Source organism: Gymnogyps californianus, chromosome 1, assembly GCF_018139145.2.
Source record: "Gymnogyps californianus isolate 813 chromosome 1, ASM1813914v2, whole genome shotgun sequence".
NCBI classification, from domain to species: domain Eukaryota; kingdom Metazoa; phylum Chordata; class Aves; order Accipitriformes; family Cathartidae; genus Gymnogyps; species Gymnogyps californianus.
Genome location: NC_059471.1, coordinates 73,098,949 through 73,124,450, shown reverse-complemented (window position 1 = coordinate 73,124,450; position 25,502 = coordinate 73,098,949). Strand labels below are relative to the sequence as shown.

The window sequence follows — 25,502 nt, the reverse complement described above, 5'->3', positions numbered from 1 at the left end:
CAAATGCCAAGGCAGAAAAAAACATGGGTTTGGGGCCTTTTTCAAAAGTCATGCAGAATAATTGAAAACAAATACCACTTTCCCACGTAACTCAGCTCTAAGAACAAATTCATACCATAAGCACTTTTGCTTGGAGTTAATTTGCATTTTTCTCTCTTTTAACTCTTCTGCAGGTCATGGCCTATGGGTATGGCAATATGGTGAGAAGAAGAAACCAATTTTTGATGTTCCAGGGCCTGATGGCAAATATTTGTCTCCTGTTTTAGCTTCAGTATATTTATTTCTGACAGTGATCATAGTTTTCCAGGTAATCGAGTTGTACGTGCTGTCACCTCTGTTCATAGCTTGCTGTAATAAAGCTATAAATGTGCAGTATGTGTAGTACCCCTTCTACCACTAAGGCATGTAAGAAGCTAATGAAGCACTAAAAAGAAGTACATTTAGTCACTTTAAAATTAAATTTTAACTATAGGGAATGTGATAATATATAACCAGAAAGCTAAATTAAATAAAAGAAGTGGTCTACCCAGTGGCAAAAAGATGATAACTTCTCTGAAAAATAAACCAACTGATGCACGCAGTAAGCTGTCAGAGCTCCCTTGGTGTTGGAGAAGATAATCATCTGAGAACCTTCCCCAAAAGACTCAGGTATTTTATTTTATGTTAAACAAGTAGGAAGAGATAGGTTGCAGTGGGCCCTGCTGGGAGAAAACAAGCTTTATGCTTCATGTTCACCCACTGTGGAACAACACCTCAAAGACTGTGGGTGCCACTTTGGGTACAGTGTCCTGGTAGGAACGTAAGTTGTATACTTTTTTAACTGCTTTCCAAAGATACTGCTCTTAACAGCTCCATCTCTCAGCTAGATAACAAACTCTGTTAGAAGTTTTTTGGTCTTGAAGAGAAATGTATTGAATGGTGAAGGTGGCGGTAAGTTAAGAGAGGTAACAGAGACTCATGTCACTGGGACATGTGGAAGTATGCCCAGTGGGACACTAGAGGAGGTTGCATTACTGGAGGCAGCAACTCCTTTATAAAAAGGAATGAAAAAGGATGTTAAATTACTTTTTACTGTAAGGTATTGGGTTATAATACTGGTTAAAAAAATTCACCACAGAATTCTTTAAACACCAACCTTTAACTGTAGTTTTTGTTTAAATAACCGCATTTGCCACTTACATACATGCTATAATTTATCCCTCATATCTAATTCATCAAGCTAAATAATGTATGCAGTCAGGAATTTCTGTCCTGAAAAACATCTGCAGAGAAAAACTCAGGTACAAATTAGGTATTTCATGGAGTTTTGACTATCCTCAAGAAACAGTTTAAAATCTTTTCTGGAGAAACTTCTTCTCACATCTCTTTCTTCAGCAATTATAAAATGTGTTCTTCATTCACATAATCTGCACTGCAAAAGCCAAGGCCAAAAAGATTGTTCCTGTGGAGAGGTTAACAGTTCTCATTTTGTTTCTCATATTCCTGCAAAGTGAATTTGTAAACAGCCTATTATTTATGCAGAATAAATTTATCCCATTCTTTCACATTTACAGGATTCTGACTGTACTGTCTGTTTTGAGTTGGTTTTTTTCCTTTTCTTTTCCCAGCTAGTTTCAAGCTCACCGTACTAGCCTAAAAAAGATTTGCTTCTGTCCAAGTTTTGATAATCACCCTTCTAGACATAATAATGCATTTCACCTCTGCGATTCACCATACATTTTCCTCATCTAACACAGTAAACAAACTTTACAGTAGATGCTTAAAGTACCTAACCTCTTTATGTTCTAGTCTAGTACCAAGTTAACTAGATTTTACTAATTCATTATATCCTTGCTTCTGTTTTCTCCTAATTCTCTTTCTTTTTGTGTATTCTAGGTTATGATTCCAATATCTTTGTATGTATCCATTGAAATAGTTAAAATCTGCCAAGTATACTTTATTCATCAAGATAAAGATTTATATGATGAAGAAACAGACTCTCAGCTGCAGTGTCGAGCTTTAAATATCACAGAAGACTTAGGTCAGGTGCAGTTTATCTTTTCAGACAAGACTGGGACACTTACTGAAAACAAGATGGTGTTCCGAAGATGCACTGTTTCTGGAATAGAGTATTCCCATGATGATAACGGTGAGCTCATGGTCTTGTTTTCTATCTAACAGTTGTACTTTGGGCAATCTGAAGTAGATATAAGAATTACTGTAATCTTAAATCAAAAAGAAAAACAAAAGAAATTGCATGTATCCACTCAGCAAACTCGGTAATAGCTGTTTTAGTATAATTTGATGGCTGTGTTCAGCTAGCAATGACAATCTTACCAAAATGTTCTGTAACATCTATAGTATGTTGTCAAGACAGTTAAAGCTTCTGGCTTTAGCTCCCGATATGGTAAAGCACTTGAGCACATGACTAATTTAAGCAGATTGAATAGTGCTACTGGTATCACAATTGTTTGGTGTATTTGAAGTATACTATGTAAAATATCAGTTTTAAGCATACAGCCAGATTAGTGTCTGATTGAGTACCTGAAATGAGATTATCCTTTTGTGCTGAGAAATAAATGTAAACAAAGATGCTAGTTTTCATATTAACAAGAAACATAATCTGATCTAATAGCATATTTTGTGTTACCTTTGTCAGATTCTTTTCAGCGCTCCTGTGTGACAGGTGTCTGTGTAAAGTATCTTCACTGCTGTGCGAACACTGCAGTTGAGAGAATGTCCCCAAGTATCAGGTTCTTGAAACACTAAAAAGTCACTCTTTGTCACAAGGGAATGTGAGGGTTGTCGTCCCTGTGTCATCTCATCACCCTTTTAAAATTATGAAGTGATTTCCTGTTTTGTGATTTGTTTGTAAGTTGTGTTATTTTCCTCTAACATTTTGTTGTTATCATTTTTGACGTAACAGATCTTAACTCTTCAAATTGTACTCTGTCTGTATGCAGGAAAATATTGATAGCTGCAGTATTGCATTCCTATTTGCAAAAAATAAGTTTCTTAATCTACATAACATATAAAGATCACTGATTAGAAAGTTTTCTCAAAAACTATTACAAAAGTTCAGCTTACAAATAAGATAATTATATATATTTTTTTATATATATAATTATATATTCTCTTATAAGAATAAGAGAAATAATCAAAACAGACTGGAAAATCTAAAACATGCTTTAGAGAGTTCATAATATTCCGAATTGGAAAAAGGTATTTTGAAGTTTTCGATTATGCAAGGACTGTTCTTTTCTCTCCTACTTTAAAGTAGTACTGAGACCTTACATTTAAAGCACTCTTTTTCAAGAAATTAGGTGTTTGGGTAGTGTTATTATCCAGTGTTACAGAAAGAAGAACTTAAACAGGGAGAGGTTGTGACTTCCTACCTCTGTACTATAGGTAAGAAAGAGAGAAGAATTAGAATTAAGAGTATGTTTCTGGACTACTAATTCTGCTTGTGACACTCTGATTATTCATTCTTTTTTTCTTCTTCCTTGCCATTGGTCGTTTGCTTGTTTATACTAATTTCAGAGTGTACTCTGTTCCTTGCAGGAATGATGATGGTACTGCCAACTAAAACAGTGCAGAAAGGGTATTTTTATGATCTTGGTATCATCAGCTAATATGTAGGCTGAACTCAGGCTCCTGAATTTGAGTATTGAGTTTCAGATCTTTTTTCTTCAAATGTAATGTATTTAACAGAAATCTTAAGTTTGTGCATGCTTTCCTCTTCTCATTTCAGATTACAATATAAATGTTAATGAAAGCAGAGTGAATTTCACTACAAACAGGTGTCAAATAAATACATAAACTGATTCTTTTTTCAGTCATTCTCACGTATGGCTATGTTTGGGCTTTCTTGTAACTCCAGTCAGTGTAAAATTTCTGACAAATATGATTTTTAAATTGACACAGAATTTATACACAATATTTTATACACAGTATTTTATTCTTTTTTTTCCTCCCCTACAGAAAATAGGTCTTTCTCTGTCATTCCATATAAATGGTGATAATTTCTATTGATTTTGTTTCCTATAAACAGGATTAATAACACAATAAAAACTATTCTTCATTCAAATCTTTTGTTAGCTCTATTCTCCCATCTGATTTTCTAACCATCTCTTATATTTTCTGCTGCTCAAACCTTCTTGTTTAGATGTGGTAAAATGTCTGTCACAGCTCTTTCGGGTTTTAGGGAGTGCATCAACAACATTTCATTGCTGTGTGCTTACTTGCAAATGATTTGTCAGCCACTTTTCTATGTCTTATACCAGAGTATCTGAATTCCCCTCGGAGGTTTTGGGGTATATGTTATAATTGATGCCGTCCTGCTCTGCACCTCAGGTTTTGCTGAAGATTTCATGAATTAGAAAATTCTAAAATCTTTCACTTGGCAAGTGATCTGAGGCTGCCATGTATGCAAGAAAACCAAGTAAAATGCATCTGCCTTTTCTTATCTATTTCAAACATTATCTGTGTCTTTCTGCGCTTATCTGAGTAGTTTTTCAGGCATAGTGGTTTGTTACTCAGAATCAAACTCTGAGCAGCACTTTAGATGAAGAAATGAGTTTAAAATTGTACACGGGTCAAGATTCAAAAGCTGAAGATAACAGGTCATTTTCTACTGTAAAAGCAGATAGCGCAGGATGGAAATATCCTTGTTCTGAACTCTTTGGCCTAAGTTTGTTATTCTACTGTGGCTGGGTAGCAGTGCCTGTTATTCCAGTTGCTTGACCCTTCTCATGATAAGATTCTGTTTTCAGTTATGGATAGTTTTACAAAACTTTAACTATTTGGTTCAAGTTTTCCATGCCAGATGTTTGCCTCAGGCATGAATTCTGGGGGAGAAATTTCAGTCAGAACAGCTCCATTCAGCCATATCCAAGAACAAGGCTAAGATGTAACACACTTTTTTCCCATGCTAAGAAGTTCTGGCAAATTTTCCTCTGAAGTCATGTAGAGGCCCTATATCCTGGGGCTCAGCCATGCACACACACAGAGGGGGAAGGTTATGCCTACAGTGGCAGATTGAGGTCTGAAATTTCCTCACTTTGGAACTTTAATTTTCTGTTGAAGCATTTTTTCTGCATAATCTAGGACTGCTGCATATCTGTTAATTACTCAATCAACAGATTGTGCATAGCCTTCATAAATTTTCTCTATGCTGCATTATAAGCTTTTCTCCCTAAAGTGTGTTCACAGTTATGAGCAGTTATCCCATTCTTTTCTGTTCTACAGGGGTTGTTATACTGCATTTGTCATCATCATATCGGAGTTCCTTCCACTAGTGCATTAAGCAATATGTGTTACTTTCCTCATGTGTAGCTTGGTCTTTCCCCTTCTTCCTCTCCCTAAGCGTGCAGTGCACAATTTGTTTGGGTTTGGGGGCTACTTAAAAGGCATACGCTACGCTGTGTTAGGTTTGGCATATTTCAGGGGCATGTCTTTTTCTTGAGTGGTGCGAGTGCCCTTATTTTCCTTGGAAATTTGTTCCACAAAGCCATGTAAATTCCCCATGCGAAAGGTGAGCTTTATGATTATGAGGGAGAGTTCTGTTTTGCATCAGACGTGGACATGTAAATCATGGTTTTCATCACAGAGGCTTATGTGGACCTTATGCAGGGTTGAAGCAATTAAATGCTTCTAAAATAAAAACTGAAACCCTGAACAAGACTTAATACTTTTTTTTAGGTAGTATAGGGAGTAAGGGGCAGTTTTCCTGAATTTGCTGGAGAAAACATTTTCCTCCAGAATTCTCTATTAGCTCTAAGTTTCTTATGAGGCTGATGGCACTACGCCCAGGAGTATTGCATTGTTTTAGTCTAGACAAGAGGTGGCAAAAACATGAATAATAGAGGCCAATAAATTGCACCAGCGTGGGACAGAATCTCTTGGCCAACTGGAGGTAGTACAAAGTATTACTCATGGGTACTGCTATGCAAGAGCTTAGCACCGAAGAGGAATCCAGGAACGCTTGTGAAGGCTGTGAAGGAAAGTGCGAGCGTGCTCAGCAACAGTTCCATGATGCAAGCTCTAGCAAATATTCATCATTATTGAGGTCACCTATAATATTTTGGTGATAGATTATGCACTAATTGGGATCAAACTACGGGAATTCACGCTGCCTGTTTGGGCCCTGTGGAGACTATGTTGATCAGGATGGGATTCTTGTTACCTAATTTTAGATATTTGTATGGAAGATAGTCATCTAGTGGCTTTACAGTTACTGGAGAAAGTTAAGCATTTGTGGGATGTAATTCATCAGACCTGTTTTAGACATCTACATTTGTTGTCTAATGTGTGCCTATTTCTCTGTGGTTTAGCATTCTAAATACAGGTGAAGAGAATTCCCACCTCACATCTGTGACCTGTGTTCTTAAATCTGTTCTGTTGTCTCCTTCAAAGGTTCTTGATTCGCAGAGTGTTAATTCAGGAGCAGGGTATGTCATGGACCACTCCAAATGGAAGAATGATTGTCCCATTCATAAATGTCCTGGGCATTTATGAAATACCCATTGGCACTATACTCTGGTTAAATCCCAGAATTATTCTTCCAATCAGTACTTCTTCCTAGCCCAAAAGAATGTTAGCACCAAAAAAAAAAGGAATTGTTTCCTTATATGTAAAATTACATTGCCATACCATAGCTCTTCCCTTCAGGCTAGTAGCCGGCTTCTAACAATTCTTGGAACTGGCCGTGCCCCAAGGCTATGTGCTAAACCCAGAGGTAGTAGGTGACCAAAGCTGACCGTGTTTCTGAAAGTCGTTATATGATTTAGCTACAACCAGATACTCTTGGCCTGACATTTGTCCTAGTTGTTTTCCAAATGCTGAATTAATCGCACTCTTGCCTATAGGGTGTGATCTCTGTTTTTCTAGTTTTAGCCACCCATTGTATGGAACTTTTGACAAAACACAAGTTGAATCTCCATGAATGCAACCCCACAAATCTGAAAAATCTGAATTTTTCATTCTTTGCATTTCTCCCCTTTCCTTCCAATGTCTGTGAAAAAAATTCTAGACAACATAAGAATAAGAGAAGTTTATGGGGGTGAAGGCAGATGAAAACCTCAGTGATTTTCTCTTGCCTAGCAAAGTTTCGTAATCGCTAAATCTGAGAAAGAAGGAATTTCTGTTTTTTCTTGCTGAAGATTGGCCAGCAACTACTTTTTCATAGGAAAGTGCATTATATTAAAAAAATCTCTTTCTTAGTTTGGGAGGCTGCTTTGCAGTGGAACTTTCTTACTCTTTTTGTATGTAGTCAAGAGAACATAGACTGCACATTCCAGCTACATTGGAGAACTGGATTTACTAAAAAAAAAAAAGGCATGAAAATCAATAAAACCTTTTCCATAAATGCCGCTGTTTCTTCCAAAGGGACTTCTCATCTGCCACCTTTACAATTTGACAATCTTCAGGAGTCAGGACAGTCCTTTAGGCCTTCCCCGGAAAGATCAAAACCTTTAGCAGAACTGGGTGCTTCAGGCACTCTGTGTAGCTTGTGTAGCTTCTCTTTACATTTGTTACTGCTTTTTGAAAAATTTTAATTAGTGACTGAGGAGAGAACCAGTGCCAGCAGATGTAGAACTTAGTACATTGGGAGTGCCCCATTTTAAATCCTATAGAAGACAGAATAACTCATATTTAGAGACAGGTAATACTTTTTTCTGAGCATATACCTACACTCACAATTGCTCTGGAAAAACTCCAGAAAAGTAGGAATGATCTCCATTTCTAAGTGGAGTAAAGAGTTCTTAATGAAGGACTTAAGGGTATTCATTGTAAGCCCCTGGGGATGCCAAGGGGGGAGAGGAAGGAAAATCTTGGTGTTTTCTAATCTCAAGACTTGTCCTTATGGGGAAGTTCTTGCAAAGTAAATTAAGTTAAGATTATGTTAGCACACTTGTACAAATTTATAGCATGCTAGCTGCTTGACTGACTCTTTACGTAGACACTAGAGTGCACTTCGAAGTGAAATAAGCTTGCACTCATAAAATAATAAGGAAATAAGGTGGTGTGGCGGTGTGACTAAGTAAGTACTGCACATCTAGTTTTACTTCGTGATAGTTCAGTAACAGCTTTATTCAATGGTTTGGGGCAAAATGGAATTATCCCATGGTGAAATCAGGGCTCACACACTGACAGCTGAATTATTCTAGTTTAAGGGGTCTGCAGTTCTATTCTGCTTGAAGGGAAGTTCTTTAGTTTCCTGATCCTACTTTTGTAGTTAGTGGAACATCCAGGTGTGTGGCAACAGTGTCTCCATCAACCTGCAAAATGGATGCCTCATCGTAGAACATCAATAGCATGGAAGGTAAAACAAAAACAAGCAAAACCAAAAAATAATGAAATAAAAGGTTTTTTAAAATAAAAGAATGTCTCTTCAAATACTAAGCAGCTACTACAGGAGTTTTATTTATAGCTTACTGTTGTCTTCTGAAAGATGGAAGAGCTTTCATGGAATAAGTATTAATTATTGTTTCTTCTTTGTGCCGTAAATATAAAATGAACTAGAGGGTAGTGAAATTTGACTTTCATGAATTGCATTGCTGTGTTTCTCGAAGTTGTTTGTGTCTTTGCCATTAATAAAAAACTCTCTATCAGACAAAAGATCAAGGCCATCAATTTTCAGTGCTGAAACTGGAAAGCATCCCACAACAATGTCTTTCAGGTTATAATGTTCACAGGAAAAGGGTCTGAATCAGAGAGGGCTGAGTGGGTGGAGAGAACAGCGTGTTCCCAAAGCAGCACGCTTTGCACAGCTGAAGCAATGTGAACCTTAGCCATAACATGACAATTGAACTGGGTTTCATTATTTCTTCAAAATTCTTAATTCTTGCTACATAATATGTAAGACTGCACTTGTGAAAATGTTGAAAGGTGCTAAGGCCTGTTTTTTATTATCAAGCTTACCTTGGTATAAACTGAAATAACACCGTTTGTATAAAAAGAATTACATTTGACTTGGTTAAATGAGATTCTAGTCTTGTATCTACTTTGCCTTTTTCTCCTTTTTCTCAGTGGCAGGAACAATTAAATGAATGTGCTACAATGAAAACTTGTATAGAGAGCAAGAGATAGCTAAAATTACATAGTCTAGAAAGGACTGTGCTATTGGTATAATACTAAAGAATAAGCTGAGTGCTGCATTAGGAAACAGCTTTTGCTATGTTGAATAAAGAAAATATTTTTAGATGTAATGTAAGAAAGAAGAAAGAGCAATGAAGAATACAGAGATATGGTATGCAAGCATAACTGTGTATTGTGCATGAAATGCATTCTCTGCTTAACCATAGAGTTTTTGTACATGGAATAAAATGATAATCAGTTCAGGGTCTTTGGAGTCCTGTATTTCAAGATGTATTTTCAGAGCAGAAGCTTAAATTAGGTATGATTATTAAAAAAAATGTGTCCTTTTTAAAAAAACTCTGCTCAGAAGGGAGTTGGACCAACTGAGTAGCACATTTTGCAAAGCTGAAAAGAATAATTGTAGCCAGTCCTTTCCCTGTCAAGGAATATTACTTGTTACGAGAAGAAGTACAGCGTTCTGTCAGTCTACGATTCAAATGCCCAGCATCCACAGTGAGGAAGATTATCCCTATGGCAAATCCAAGCTTTTCTTATGCTTTTCCTGAGAGAGGCTGTGTCCACATGTCGCGCCAACTCTCCTTGAGACTGGGTTTGCTGCTAAGAGCCTTAGTGAAGATGAGGCACAAAAATATGCTTCTTATGATTGATTTAAGTCTTAAACTTCAGTAAAGTGCAGAAAACCTTACTGGTGTGTCATCTTGAGCAATGGTTTTTCAGCCTTGGGTTTGCAGCGTGTAACTAGGAGCCTGCAGAAGATAATTAAGGCAGAGTTTGCACTGTAAGGCTGGTGGGCCCTGCCCTCCAGAGGCCTCATCCCAGGATGTGCACTCCATCATACCTCCCCAGTGCAGAGAAGGACAGAAGTCCCTCAGTGTGCTGCTCCATTCTGGTACTTGAGACATCCTCTTAAAGTGACACACTGTGATGTCCACATGGCTCCTTCGTTCCTCTCATGCCTGGGTTTCCTTCGGAAGGAAACGGGGATGCTGGGGGGGGGAACAGTGAGCAGCCTGATTCACATCTTGATCGAGGGCCTGGATCAGTGCTTACAACACGCTGCAGATCACTTTGGGCCCTCAGTGTAGACTCCTTCTGATATAGACAAACCTATGATCAGCTGAATTAAATTCACAGTATAGGGATCTGCATTTCCACTGGGAAAATGCATAGAGACTTAGAGAGCAGAAGAAAGTGGGAATTAGTGGGCAAGAGTGATGGGACAGGTTAGAACTGTGCTGTCCCAAAGCATGTGCAACAAGTTGCAGGAAGCAGACCTGTGCAGGTGAAGTGAACTTTATTTCCTTGCAACTCATTGCCATGCAACAGAAGGGCGAAGGAGACCAGTGACCTCCCTAATTTTTTGAGCTGTCTTCTAGGTTCTGTCATATGAATCAAAGGACAAGGTAGACACTGAAAGGAGAAGGCAACGGTGCTGTGCTGTTCTGTTCGCAGCTGTGTGGCTCAAGGAACAGCTGCCCTCACAGCGCTGAACATGCCATTGCTCAACCTCTTTCCGACTACATAACACAGAGGAGCATGAATCACACCAAATAATGCTAATGAAGGAAACTCCTCAGTCATCCGCAGTTAGTCTACATCAGCCTCAGGGCCTGGGCTGCAGGTCTGTATTCGAGCTATGGGGCAGAAGGCATCTGCAGTGTGCCCTGCAGTCTCTGCTCCATGTCTCCAAACGCACTATGGCCCTTTCTACCTCCATGGCCTGAATTTTCTTGCAGCAAGAGCCAGAGTGCAGCACAGGGTGTTGCATACCTGGGCATGCAGTTAGAGCAACGACCAGGTGTGCATTCACAGCCAGGACTGGGAAGCTCTCCCAGCTCCCACATTTCAGACAGAGCCTGTACATGTTCCAAATGGAGTTGAAAAAACCTCTGATGTACGATACTGTACTGATAGACCTATCACCATGTACTGTGTGTGGTCTGATTTCAACTCCTCCGACTGCTTTCTGACAGCTAAAACATGTTTGAAAATTGCAGCGGATGGCGAGAATGGGTTTTTCTTTGATCATAAAGCTAGCTACGTTAAAAGTGATCCCATGCCAAACTAACTATATGTAACGCAAGATTTTTCTCAGGAAGTATTTTGGAAGAAAAATCTTTTTTCTTTTTTTTTTTTTTGTTGTTGTTAAATGCCTGAATAATTAACTTACATGCTAGTGATTTATCATTTGACATTAGGAAAATCTAATTTGTTACACCAGAGAACCGAAACAAAGCCGAGCCACCAAGTATGTAACTTGTACTGTATATCTGGATAGTGTGGATTATTTTGAGAGTATAATGAAAAGCCTTTCAATGAATACCTAATGAAGGAATAAATAGATTCCTGTTAGCATGGCATGTACCTGCCTAATGAATAACCCAGATTATTAAATGCCCATGGTCTTTAGGAATGGAAAAATATGTTATACATCAGTTAGAGCTAAACAGAGCCTGTCATTAGAGGGGCTGGATTCCACGGCTGTTTCACACCTCTTCTTTCTGTTTCCTTTCTAACTTCTGTATATCAAACTGCCAGGACTGGTTTCTAACATTAATTGTTGTAGCTGGATTCTTGACTGGGGAAGCATTCATCTAAAATATATAATTTGGAAAAACTCTTTCATTCTGTAAACTAGGTATTGCTCACTGCAGCAAATAGTGATAGAAACAAGTATTGCAGCAGGTGAGGGAACCCTGGTTTTGATACTGCATGCTGCATTGTCCTGCCTATCATGCTGTCCAGAGAGGAGGGGACGGACTCCAGGGTGGTTTTAGCACTAGACTAGGAGTCAAGAATCTGGGTTCATGTCTCCACTCTGCAGCAGATGGCCCTGACCTTGAGCGAGGCTTTTACACTGTATATGTACCTCATCTCTCTATATAAAATAAGGGCAGTAGTGCTCTGTAGGTGTGTTGTTCTGAAGACATTTCAGATGTCAGTTAACTGGTACTGGGTAGTTGTGACATTTTTGCTGGAAAATGCTTTCTGTGAAATTTCTGTATTCTGTTGGAAAGGACAAGAAAGCTTTCTGGATTGTTTATTTCGTTCTCAGACTGCAAGTGAAGACCAAATTATTTGGTTGATTTCATCAGGCTGAGCTGTGGAATAGTCTTCAGGAATGCAGTGAGTTACTGCAGAGTCTAACTGCCTTTCAGAGAGAGTGCGATGATGAGGGAGGCAGTGTATTGCATTACATTTCTAATTATGTTATCTGCATCCTCCGTTAGATACTACCATTCAATTAAGACTAGACTTTGTTATCTCCTGATAATGGAATCATTCATTATTACCATGAAAGCACAGTATAATATTAAAACCAGATCACTTGAACAAAGTCATCGTGTCCCTCTCCCTCTTTCTCAGCCACGTTTAACATATGCAACATTTCTCCTTCTGTATTTTTGCTGATAGCCAAACGCTTAGCGATGTACCAAGAACCTGATTCTGAGGAGGACGAGGCAGCCCCAAAAGGAGGAACTCTATCCCAGCGTGATAGTATCTGCAGCCATCAGAGCATCAAAGTAATCCACAGAAGCCAGAGCACCAAAACCCACCGGCGCACAGGTAGCAGAGCTGAAGCAAAAAGAGCAAGCATACTCTCGAAGCACACTGCATTCAGTAGCCCAATGGTAAGTCATGAGAACTAAATGCACACTGTCCTGTATCTTTTACTAGAACCAACGTCCTGAAAAGGGAAAGGTAAAGAAATCTGTAGCACATTGTGTACCTCTTATAGACTTCATTTTGGCATTTTTTCTTCTGTAGTCACAGCTGTTTGTACAAAAGCAATCAAGTGTTGGCATAGATCTTATCTAAATACCTTCTCTGTGGGAACAAGCTAAAGGTAAAGACAATCTGAAACCTTTGTTTTAGTTATACCTTGATTTTGAAAAGAAAATGTATGCCTTCCCTTTATCTACAGAAGCTGAGAGTAGCATAAGGTTTGAGGTCAAGGATTCTAATTACTCTGCATATGCCTCTTCTCTTTTGTCAGAGGATTTTAAAACTAGTAAGTGCTGGGCTGGACACTGTGTATTCCAATTCTTAGACACTGTTGACATACACCATAGCATAATTTTTAGTCTGATTCAGGGTTGTCAGGGGATTGCATGTGTAGTATTTTAAAAAAATAAAAACCTTTACATTTCAAAATGTTGGTGAATTTATGTCCTTACAACTTTGCTTTGTTTAATTTATTTTATACTATTGTAATTCCATGGAAGTTTTACATGAGCTGAATGGTAATAAGAGAGCAGAGAAGCCAAGTCTTGTCTATCTAGGGATTTTGCATTGTTGCACTGTTGACACAAATTCACCCTTAAAACAAATTGCAAATATAGACACAGAAAGATGCTGTTTGCGCTGGTGGAACTTCTTGATTTCGGTCAAGAGTAAGCTTTTTTGGTGCAATTCCAAGCTGCAGTTTTCACACACGGGGTTCTGTGGTTGCTCAGATTCATCAGCTGCTGAGCATCAGCAGATAAAATTCTACTGAAGAAAGAGCCTTAGATCAGTTTATCTTTTAATCTTTTGTATCCTTGCATCCTCCTATCTTAAGAAATACCAGAGTTTGCTCTGACAAGAAATAGGTTAAGTAAGTGGAAAGTACTGATGAAACAGAGTGGAAAGTGCTTTGTGTTTCAATGTAAAAAACCACATGAATTACCATGTGGTTGGTGTGGCAAATGGTGGCAATGTGTGGATGGTGGTTGTTCTCTAACAAACAATCCAAGACGGTTTCATTTTATTGTGCTGATGTAAGGCCGAGCTTTGAATGTCATTGCTGTCTAATTTTTCCACTCTTTTGATCTCTGTAGTGTACCACCCTTTCGTAATAGATAGTAAATATCTTGAATTAGACAGGAGAGAGGGAGGAATATTAGTATGTAACTCTTCTCCTATCCACTACCCCCGAAGAAGATGAATATTGCCACTATAATTATCTGTAGTGAAAAAGTTGATAACAATTACTCACATTTCCATTTCTATCTGTAGGCTCATTGTTAACTGTTTATTGTCTAGAACGGGTGTCTTACAGTCCTCTCCACCTCCACTCTGTGGTGTAAGGCCACCGTAAAACTCTTGATATTGACACTGCTTTGGATGCTTTGATTGCTTGTTGCTGCTTTGGAAATTTGCAGAATCACAGATACTAATCACTGCTATTTATTACTAGGAGAAGGACATCACACCTGACCCGAACTTGTTAGAAAAGGTGAATGAATGTGCAAAGCATCTGGAGGTCATGAGGAGCCACGAACAGCCATTATCTCATCTGAGTCCAGAACTATGTGACATTTTTGACTTCTTCATCGCTTTGACTATATGTAATACAGTGGTGGTTACTGCACCAAATCAGCCCCGACAGAAGGTGGGTTAAAGAAACAGCAAAAGAGAGTTTAAGCCTCTTTTGCATTGATACTAATTTATCTTGTAAATTGAGGAAATGAAAACCTCCTGTTCTAGTGAGAAACAACTAGAACTAGTTGTGAGACAACTCTTAGAACTGCTATGTGATTGAACGGGTTTAGTTAAGCATTAGTTAAATGGAGTATGTCAGCTATTTCACTTACCTTCAAGGTAAGATATGCTTTCATCAACAATTTCAAGATACTTCTGAAACTTTCCCGATTTCTTGTACTGTAACTTATTCATTTAATAAATGTAAATATGTGTGGAAGTATGTGTGGAAACTAATTTGTAAATGTGCAAGACTTCCCAGAAAAGAATATAAGCTGTTTGTGAATATTTTGTACATATGGATTAAATTAAGAAAAGACTGAAACATTTTTTAAAAGTTTAAAAAGAGAATATACTTGAAAAGCATCACTTAAAATTTTCAAATTATGTAGAAGATGCATCTTAAGCTCATTATGAGAAATAATGGTCATTACTGCTTAAATCAGCCTAAACCAGTGTCATTGATGCATGAGAATTTCAAAAACGCAATCACAAGATGATCTGCAAGACAAAAATATAATGGAATGCAGTATTAAAGCTAGCCAGTAGCTGGAATTTCCATTCTGGAGAAAATTCTGAGAGTTGTTTCTGTTCCAGATTGGAATAAAAAGTGAACTAGCCTGCAAAATGACATAGTTTTGTGCCAGGGAAACATTTGGAGAATGCTCAGTTCTGCTGTTTCAGGAATGCTACACCATTATACAATAATTTAATATATATTACTGTGAATATGCTATTACTATTAATAACATTGTATCTGTAAAAAAGATTTAAGTAAACGGAGATGAGTGATAAAACTGAAGCAAAATGCTTTGATGCTGAAAGAGAAGACAGCGGAAATTATTTATTTCAACATGTTCTTATTGAGAATGTTGTTGACTGGCATATTCTCATAAAACTCTTCTGATACTACATTCTCAATAGAAAACTCTTTCATTAACTTTTTTTTTACTACCTTCACTAAATATGCACAAAGAATGCCGATGTTTCCTATTAATGATAGGTTTTAGTATGCACTACTGGTGGTGGTGCAACATTGATAGTCTATCCATTAGTCATATCTGAGGAGGTGAAAGAAGAAAAAATGTTTTTGCTACAAACATACGTGCTTTCACACAGAGGCACAATTCTGAAGTTCTAGTAAGTTTTTTGCTGTTGAGTCAGTTTTGTCCATTTACTTTCTCAAAATACAAATGCCATTACTTTTTGTTCTCAAAGAAATTCTCCTCTTTAGTTGGAGCTGCTTAGACTGAATATCAGTGTCAGAATTCTTGTATGGCTTTTCTTCAGTTTTTGTTCATTGGTTTGTTTTTTACTTCTCAAGGTTAGAGATCGATTTGAATTAAAATCCCCAGTAAAAACCATAGAAGACTTCATACGAAGATTCACTCCAAGTCGCTTGACCTCTGGATCTAACAGCAGCAGTTCATCTAGTCTAGCTACAAGCAAATCAATGCACAGATTTGGTTTAAGTGTGCTTTCATCTACATCTACGGATAGCACTTTATTAAAACTGGAAGAGAAGCTGGCATACTCTGCGCAGATAAATAACAACGGCTACAGCTCCCAGCAAGGCCGGACAGCTGTGGGGAGTGGACCTGAGGAAGGAGAACTCCGTTATGAAGCAGAGTCTCCAGATGAAGCTGCTCTCGTCTATGCAGCAAGGGCATATAACTGTTCTCTGGTTGGAAGGCTGTCTGACCAGGTATCAGTGGAGCTACCTCACCTGGGAACATTAAGCTTTGAAGTATTACATACATTGGGCTTTGATTCCGTCAGGAAGAGGATGTCAGTAGTCGTCAGACATCCTCTCACAGATGAAATAAATGTTTACACTAAAGGAGCGGATTCAGTTATTATGGATCTTCTTCTACCCTGCTCTTCAGGTACACCTCTTACTTAGCTTTGTGGGAGTAGGGGTGGGAGGCAGGCAGTTCTGGTTAACTGCTGAAAAACTCATCATACATTATTGCCTTCTCTAGCAAGTAGACCTGCCTGCTTTTGTTGTGAATATAAGGAATGGTAGAATGGCAGCTGTCTCTTCTTTTATAATACTTTGTTATTATAGCAGATTTTCTGTAACGAATTACTGGTTCCTCACCTTACAAGAATGAGTTAAATTAATTTCTGTACAAGATCTTCTACTAGCAAACTTTATTTTGAAGGAATTTCTTGAAACTCTGCCAAAGCAATTTACATTTCTTCAGGAAAACCTGCCTGGCAGTGCTTGGCTATTTGCGTATTTTATATGAAACCCAAGCACTTCCTATTGCAGTTCCCCTCTCTGTTTCATTCGTGAATCTTTACGTCCTTTTGCTGCAATATGTTTGCATAAATCAACGCATTTATGTTGGTTTGACTATGACGCTAAAGGGCACTGTGAATCAATCAGCCATCAAAACAGAAAGGTTGTGGCAAAAGAAGGAGAGATGCTGTTCAGACAAGAAATCTTGGCTTCAGATACGTAGTTGACTAGCAGGGAACAGACATGTAGCTGTGAACATGGAGTACTTCCCTAAAGCATGGAGAACTTCTCCAGCACCCAGATGTCGCATGAAACAGGGACAACTTTAAATAGCTGCTAATTGTAATCAGTTGGATTCAAGAAGAACCCTGTAAGCTTTCAGAAGTTAGAGGAGACACATGGGATTCAGTTTGCATGAATCAGTTTGCATCTAATTTACTGTATTTTCAACACTGAATTTAATCCAGTGTTTAAAGGTTACCCCAGTATGAATGGACAGAGCCCGAAAGTGCTAGAGGTAGTTCCCATGTTTCACTAATGCATTGACTTTGTGGTTACTTTGACATTAGTTGGAGTAAACAATTGTGAAAGACTTATAGTATGTAATTTTAGTTTAATGAAATACAGAAAAATGTTGGCATTCGTTTTCTGTTTACAGCCATATAAATCAAAGCTGAGCCAAAAAAATTAAGAACAACTTGTCCTTAACTAACAACAAAGTATTCATGAATAATTTTGTAGTAAAGATCTGATATCACAGAAGGTACATAGAGCATCTGTGGAAACTTGTTTCCCTCCGAAGTACTAACAGAGAGTTTGTAGTACTGAGAATTTCTAATAACATACCTAGAAAATAATGTTTGGAAATGAGTTCTCAGAATGAGAACTGAGCACTAAAAAGAAAAGAAAAGATTATTTTATGCCAAGTCTCAAATATTTTGTCACCATATAACAGACTATGTTGGCAGCTGCTGTGTCTGTTCACAGCAGACTCAATGGATCAAGGAATTTTCAGGCAAATTTCAGGCAGATCTAGGACCCACCTGGGTAAAACCAACAAGGCCAGTTAGAAACCAAACGGCAGCATTACCAAAGGTGTTGTATATCAGAGAAGGGGGAGCGAAGTTCCTGGGGATCGGTGCTAGCAGTGAGCAGATTCTGTAGCTGGGCAAATACAGCCATTCCACCGTCTTTACAGGCAAGCAAATTGAATGTGGCTTTGAAATTGTGCCTTTTTTTTTTTTTAGTTTTTTAGCCCAAATTGAACTATGAGTTTTAGTATATTTTGCTTTTGCAAGCAATGTAAAGTGAAGCTACTAGAACCTCATAAGCAGTTTCCCTTGTTTTCTAGCCCTCTAAGCCACTGCTGGCTTCAGTAATTCTGTATGTTTCAGCAAACCTGTCTGAAAAACGTTTGACATTTCTCTTGAGCAGCTTCACTCTTGGAACTGAATTTGCAGTCTCTGCCTGCAGTATCCTAATGTCAGTGGATACGTTGTCATTTCCTGAGGGAACAGCATCTTTTTCCTGTTACCGGGAGGTATTCCCCAGGTAGAGGGAGCCTCAGAAGATTTATGCTGTGGCTATTATCTATATTGTGGGATCTGTCGGTGGTTTCATCCTGTTCTCTGATGATGGTGGAACATGAGTGTGAGAGGAGATGTAATGCTATGAGAATTCAGGCATTTATCGTTTCAAGGAATTGACCAATAAGTGAATTGACATGACAGCTAATCCCAGTGCTCGCTTTTTGCTATCTTGGTGCCTCAGGGAGATGTAAATTGTACACCAGTCAAGCGTGCATCTTGAGACTTTGTGGTACTTGTGCTCTTAGATTGAAAGACCAAGGCAACACCGTGTCCCTCATCTCCCAACTCTAACATCACATTGCATGACTGCGTCCTATCAGACACAAAGGTCCTGTTTGTTTGGGAGGAAGAGCATTTTGAAATATGACATGAGGAACAGCCAGAAGCAAATGTATTATGTTGTAGCTTCATTTGTGTCTTATAGACAATCAGAAATCACCATAAGCTTCGAAACTTAAAAAGTTTCTGAATTGACTCCATTTTTTCTGCCTGTATATCTAGTTGAGACTGTGAAACCTGACGTTTTCTGATAGCGTACAGATATTTCCAAAAGCCTTGAAATGATTCCCAAGAGTGTATTGTTTTTACTTTATCTCAACAGTCACCATGTTCATAAATAAGAAAGTTACTGTTTGAGTCAATACCCAACTCACACAGGAACTGTGAACATAAGTCATTGAGAAAACAATGACTGGGCTGGCTTTCTGCAGCTTGCGATTATGGGAGGAAATGAAGCAAGCAGCATGCCACTAGCTCTCCATCATTCTTCTGGTGAAGACTTATTTGCTGCTTTTCATTGACATGTTTTCACACTGCTCAGCATAGACACTGCATCCCAGCTAAAAAGAATCTCCACAACTGGGTTTCGTCTGCAAGAGATTCCTTCCCCCTTCTAACTTCTGAGCACAAGATGAATCTCAGGGTAGGACTGATGAGGCACATGAAGAGCCAGGAGGGGGTTTAACTGTCGTTAGTATGCTGGTGGAGGAGGGAGATGCAGTCTTCCGCACTGGAATTGAGAATTCGCACAGAAAATGGTGTGCACATCTCTACTTGTAGAGAATTACTGTCTTTGTTCATTGAAGGTGGTATAAGCATTTGACATTATGATCACTGCATTAGCGCCCATGGTATTCAGACAGATCTGAAGTGATTAACAACACTTAACCTTAAAGGGATAGAAACAACTTTTGATGTGTTTAAGCACCTATTCAAGTTTGCACCATTTGAAATCAGTGAGTGATTGAAATAGCCACTCCCATAAGACAATATCATGAGGGATATGCAAAAAACATGGCATTTCTTTCTAGAATAGTAATGTATCACAATGAATTAGGAAGAATGCTTGCCTACTTTATTCTTTTAAAGTTAAAAAAGCTGACTCACTAATACAAGAAGCCTCCAAGAAGGTTTGCTGCAGTACTTCTCCCAGAAAAAAAAATTCTTATGTTACACAGCCAAGTCACATATGCCAAAAAGATTATCATGCACAAATAGAAAAGAAGCTAAATGAAACTGTGTTAGGCTGCCAGTTCAGTATATGCATATTTCCATTTTATGTTGCAGCTGTATCTAGTTGTGAGCTGTTTTAATAGCTTCTGAAGGAACCTGGTGGTGTGTGTGTCAGAGCCACAAGCTATAGTGTAAGAAAGGGCTTTCCAATTACAAATAATATTTGTAGGAATGTTCTTCCGGAATAATATATCTGTATTGTCCCTTTGAGAAAATCAATAGTGATAGCATAGGTAGCATTAATAGATAAATGGACAGGCCCACCAGAATATTCCTACCAGTATTAACCACACGACCTTAATCAGAGATGGAACTGAAGTGAAGGTGTGCATGAAATACCACAATCTTCATGGAGTCCTTTAGGGACAGCTGGGTATGTACACTCCCAGCTTTACAGACCTAGAGAGGGTAGGACAGTCTTTAAAGGTGAGAAAATAGCTATACAGTGAGTAAAATGTGCTGATACATGGTTGAGATAACGGGAACAAAAAACAGAATATTGGGATTCCAAGCTCCCAGCTCCTTCCTTCCTACAACAGCAGTACTTGTATGTGTTTGTGCTGGAGCCTCTGAACACCCGGTGAGACACTGTGCTGCTGTATAAATATGAAAGTACTGAATGCTATGTAAGTTTATAGACAGACAGATAGACATGTATATACATGGTCACACATAGCAAGATCAAATTGCGTATGAATGCACACTGGGAAAATGGGCACTGAAAACTGTAAACAGTAAGATATTTGTGTCATCTAATTTACATACCTGTATTAAGTGCTTAATATAAGGGTATAGTGCCTGTAGATTCTCAGTATGGTCAGTTGAGGGAGGTGAGCACATCCAGTGGTGAACTGAGGTCATATGCACTAGGTCTCTTCAGGTGCTGAGACTTCTGGTGATGAGTGGCGTTCACCTGACTCTGTGACTGGTTACTGTATAAGTACCAGTAACACAAATATTGCATTAAGGAACAGCTCCAATTACAAAATTATAATCCTGAAATGATTCTACACCCCCAAAAAACATGCAGACTTTAGGAAAAGATTAGATGACATCAGGGAATAGGAAAACCTGCCATAAGGTACCAGTCATTCTCACTCAATGGTTCCAATCTAAAAACTTACCAGCTTGTACATTTACTTTAGTACTAACCCTGCAATTCATATTATCTAAGATTGCTACTACAGTACATTGTACATGAACCTGTCTTCATCCTAGATGATAAAAAAGATGCATATCACCTGTTTTTAACTTTTGAAGACATCATTTCAGGTAATGAGATGGAACAAAATGTGTTACCATCATATTCATTACCCTTTTTTGATCACAGTGTGGGCACATTGAACCAATCCCAGCTAAAGAGAGAAAAGGAGCAGATGCTCAGTCCTGATTTTAAGTTCTTACACATGGCTTTAAGTGAAGAGTAAAGCTAAGTGGAAGTTGTGCTGCTGCATTCAAGGTAGAAGCTAGCTGTGAGGTCTACACAAGTGTAAACTCTCTTCTAAATGAAATCACAGTCATGCCCAGAACTTCTTGCATTGACTCAGTCCGATAGGTAGTATCAGTACAGCAGTAACAGCAGTACCTTCATACACGTAGGTATACAAAACAGAGCACTGTTTCTGGTTCTTTTGAGATACTAACCTTGGTGGAAAACTAAGTGCTGTTTTTAAGTTGTGTCATTTTTCTGCACATGATGAGATGTGGAGAAGCAGTTGCTAGTAGTGTATTTGAAATCATACTTCTCTTTCTGACATTATTGTTGGCTGTGAAGATTGTCATGATTTCTTAAAGTATTCAGGCCAAACAAATACTTAAGGAGTAAGAAAAAGAAGGTCTTTCTAACACACATTCACAATGACTTTTGAAGAGAGAAGACAGAAAAGGTAGAACAAAAAGACAAGATTTTTTTTTTCTAAATGGAATCTTTTACTTGAGTTTCCCAGGAGACGTCAGCCGCTCTTTAAAAGTATCAGTTATAAAGTGCCGGTACAGTGAGTACTGTAGACAAGTTTTTATTCTCTGAGGCCATTCAGCTGCCGTTATTTTTCAATCACTAATTTCTTTTTTTATTCTTATCTAGATGACCCTCGGGGCAAACATCAAAAAAAAATCCAAAGCAAAACCCAGAATTACCTTAATCTGTATGCTGTAGACGGGCTGCGGACCCTCTGTATTGCAAAAAGGGTAAGTAAATGCAGACTCTTAGTTTGCTTTTAAGGAGAGTCTTGACAAAGATTACTGAAGGCATTTATTAATTTATTGTTCTTGATTCATAACTTCTTTTTCATTTTATTCCGTAAAGTATGAATGCTTCTGCATCACATTGACTGTGCCCTCACATACTCTTTTTAATAGGTTCTCAGCAAGGAAGAGTATGCCTGTTGGTTAAAAAGTCATTTAGAAGCAGAATCCTCTATTGAAAATCGTGAAGAACTTCTGTTTCAGTCAGCACTACGGATAGAGAAGAATCTGCATCTGCTAGGTAATGAAATGAGAGCTGGACATGAAATCAAAATGTGTTAAAAAATCTGAAAGCTTGGCTATGAAATCCGTTCTTTCCCTTAAATGGTTTCTGACAGTACAGAAATTGGCTTCTTTTGGACTTTGTCATGGCTGTCATGTGCAGCACCACAAAGGAATGGGATATAATTAACATAACAGACATACCCTGTTTTCCTTGCTTCTGCCATCGTTTTATCACTAGTGAAATCAGTGGAGTAATACCAGGGATGAATTTCACTCAATATCATAAATGGGAACTGCTGCTCTAAACAGGAGGAGGACTTGGCCCAAACTGTCTACAGAATTTCATTAGCTTAGTGCCACTTCAACATGTCAGAGACTTCCATGACTCCAGGGGCACCAGAGACGCTCATAAAGCAAAGCTCATAAACTGCATTTGTGAGAGGCATCAACTCTCATATACATCAGGTTCAGCTCATGCACTCAGGGCCCGTGTATTCTCTGGAAGGGGATTGCAGTACTTCATAATGATGCAGTTAAAATCAGTGTATGTAAAATGTATTCCAAGAACTAAGTCATACTCTTCCTCTGCTGAGTTGAGATGTTGAAAGCACTGAGATTCTAAAATGTATATATATATTCACTATTACTCCAAGCATCCAACTGCTTTCTCTGGCAAAGAAACTGGGACAGCCATAACGCTGTTGGAGATAACAGCCTTCACTAATTGCCAACATGCCTGTCTCTGGGAGACGAGATCCACCTCACCCAACTTCTGACGTATCTACTACAGATCTCTGAGGCTCCCCATGTAACCAATGGAAAGACAAAAAAGAAAGTGCAATTCGTTTGGTCTGTCTTACATACATACCCACTTTAGGATTAGATGAGTGCCGTGGTTTAACCCCAGCCAGCAACTCAGCACCACGCAGCCGCTTCCCCCTCCCCCCTCCCAGTGGGGTGGGGAGGAGGAAAAAAAGTAAAACTCGTGGGTTGAGATAAGAACAGTTTAATAACTAAAGTAAAATATAATACACTACTACTACTACTAATAATAATAATAATAATAATAATTGTAATGAAAAAGAATATAACAAAAACAAAGAAATAACACCCAAGAAAAGACAAGTGATGCACAATGCAATTGCTCACCACCCACTGACCGATGCCTGAGCAGCGATCCGCCCCTCCCGGCCAACTCCCCCCTCTTTATATACTGGGCATGACGTTCCATGGTATGGAATACCCCTTTGGCTAGTTCAGGTCAGCTGTCCTGGCCGTGCTCCCTCCCAGCTTCTTGCACACCTGCTTGCTGGCAGAGCATGGGAAACTGAAAAATCCTTGACTTAAGATAAGCGCTACTTAGCAACAACTAAAACATCAGTGTGTTATCAACATTATTCTCACACTAAATCCAAAACATAGCACTATACCAGCTACTACGAAGAAAATTAACTCTATCCTAGCTGAAACCAGGACAATGAATCATGCCCTTGAAGTGTCTGTTTCTCTCCTCTGACTTAAAGGGGAACGTGAGGTGACTAATTCGGACCACATTAATCAGGAGGATCCCACCATGGTTGTGCCTGTTGGCTCTGGCTGCACTCGGGGGGGGGGGAAGGTGAAATTGAACTGCCAGACAAGTAAGTGAGCTCTAGCCAGAAGTAAACTACCCATTCAGTCATTCCCCAAGAACCTCATACTGTGGTTTGTATCTTGCAATGATCAGTTATGATTAGGTTGTAGGAATAAAAAAGTGAGTCTGGAAAAGGAGTCTTTTCCTTTGTACACTGTTTGGATAATAATAGCTTTCCCAACATTGCCCTAAGAATGTGTTTCCACCTACATGACTGGTGCTCAGACTTCAGGTGGACTTCTGTTGCTAAAATGTTTTTTTCAAGGAACAACCATAGGAATAAAAAATAGCTAAAAAAGGTTTACTTTGCTTTTCCTGTTATTCCAGGTAACTTGCATGTCTGTCACCTCCTCATTCTCTAGTAGTAAGGACTTACATTTCCTCATATTGAAGCCTCTCTGAAACTCAGTGGAGCACTGATCTATCAGTGGTGACACTGAACTTGGTCCTGAGTGGCTTTTGCTACAGCATTTGAAAATCTTGTCTCTGTCAATTGATTTATGAAAGCATAGGAAAGATAAATCAGTCTCTTATAAACAGGTAGAAAGATACATTGGAAGCATGAAAAAGCCACATTTTACTTTCACATCATGGTCAACAGATTTATGATTTATTCTCTGCTATATCTCATTTGGCAACCAGTGTCTTTCTGCAAGAGCAAAGAGCAGCAACTAGGCAGGAAAAGGTTTATGTCTGCAGCCTAATGTGCTGTTGCCAAGCTGCACTCCTGCTGTCATTCCCCCTTCAAAAGGGAGAAATCTCTAGTGACCCAGGCTCTTCCGGTTGAGGAAGGGCAGTTAAGACCCTTAAGAACAGAAATCGTCTCCTAGAAGCAACAATATATTCTCTAGCAACATTCAGAAGAAATGGTGAAGATACAGAGCAGAGAGACAGTAAGAAAAGATATATCAGCCTTGTGAACCTCTGAGACTAGAAGTGGCATCAGATTGCTTTTGAAGTTTTGAATTCTGGATTTGTTGTTGACTGTTGATGCAGATGATTACCCCAGCTACTTTCTGCTCCTCTTTCTCGATGCCCAAAAAAAGCTGCCCGAATCTTGCAACCATTGGTAGTTTAGCTATTTCCCAATAAAAGTGATGGCTGGTTTTTTTTGAAAAATCCAAACTTACAATTTGAGGTGAACCCTAAGTGTTTATTTAATGTGCAATATTTTGCTTTCTCTGTGTGCTTAGGTGCAACTGGCATTGAAGACCGTTTACAGGATGGTGTTCCAGAAACGATTGCAAACTTGCGCAAAGCTGGGTTGCAGATTTGGGTTCTTACTGGAGACAAGCAAGAAACAGCTGTTAATATTGCATATGCCTGCAAGCTACTAGATCACGATGAAGAAATTATCACTTTGAATGCTGAATCACCAGTAAGCAGATCCAATACACAAGTTTACTTGTGAACTAGCTTTGCTTTATTTTCAACTTGTACAATTAAAAGTTTGATGGCTTTTTTCCCCTTTCCCTCTTTTTCTTCTTTTCCTGCTTCCTCCATAATTTTCAGG

General features: G+C 38.7%; 1 protein-coding gene across 1 annotated transcript in view; it reads left to right on the top strand.

The window, feature by feature from the left end:
* Positions 1–25,502, top strand: part of ATP10A (ATPase phospholipid transporting 10A (putative)) — a 118,300-nt gene that overhangs the window by 75,684 nt on the left and 17,114 nt on the right. Inside the window, exons 6-13 of the mRNA XM_050914159.1 lie at positions 174–307; positions 1,876–2,128; positions 12,493–12,710; positions 14,258–14,452; positions 15,866–16,427; positions 21,971–22,074; positions 22,246–22,372; positions 25,183–25,367. Coding sequence (XP_050770116.1) covers positions 174–307; positions 1,876–2,128; positions 12,493–12,710; positions 14,258–14,452; positions 15,866–16,427; positions 21,971–22,074; positions 22,246–22,372; positions 25,183–25,367 — 1,778 coding nt within the window. The remainder of the gene's footprint in view (positions 1–173; positions 308–1,875; positions 2,129–12,492; positions 12,711–14,257; positions 14,453–15,865; positions 16,428–21,970; positions 22,075–22,245; positions 22,373–25,182; positions 25,368–25,502) is intronic.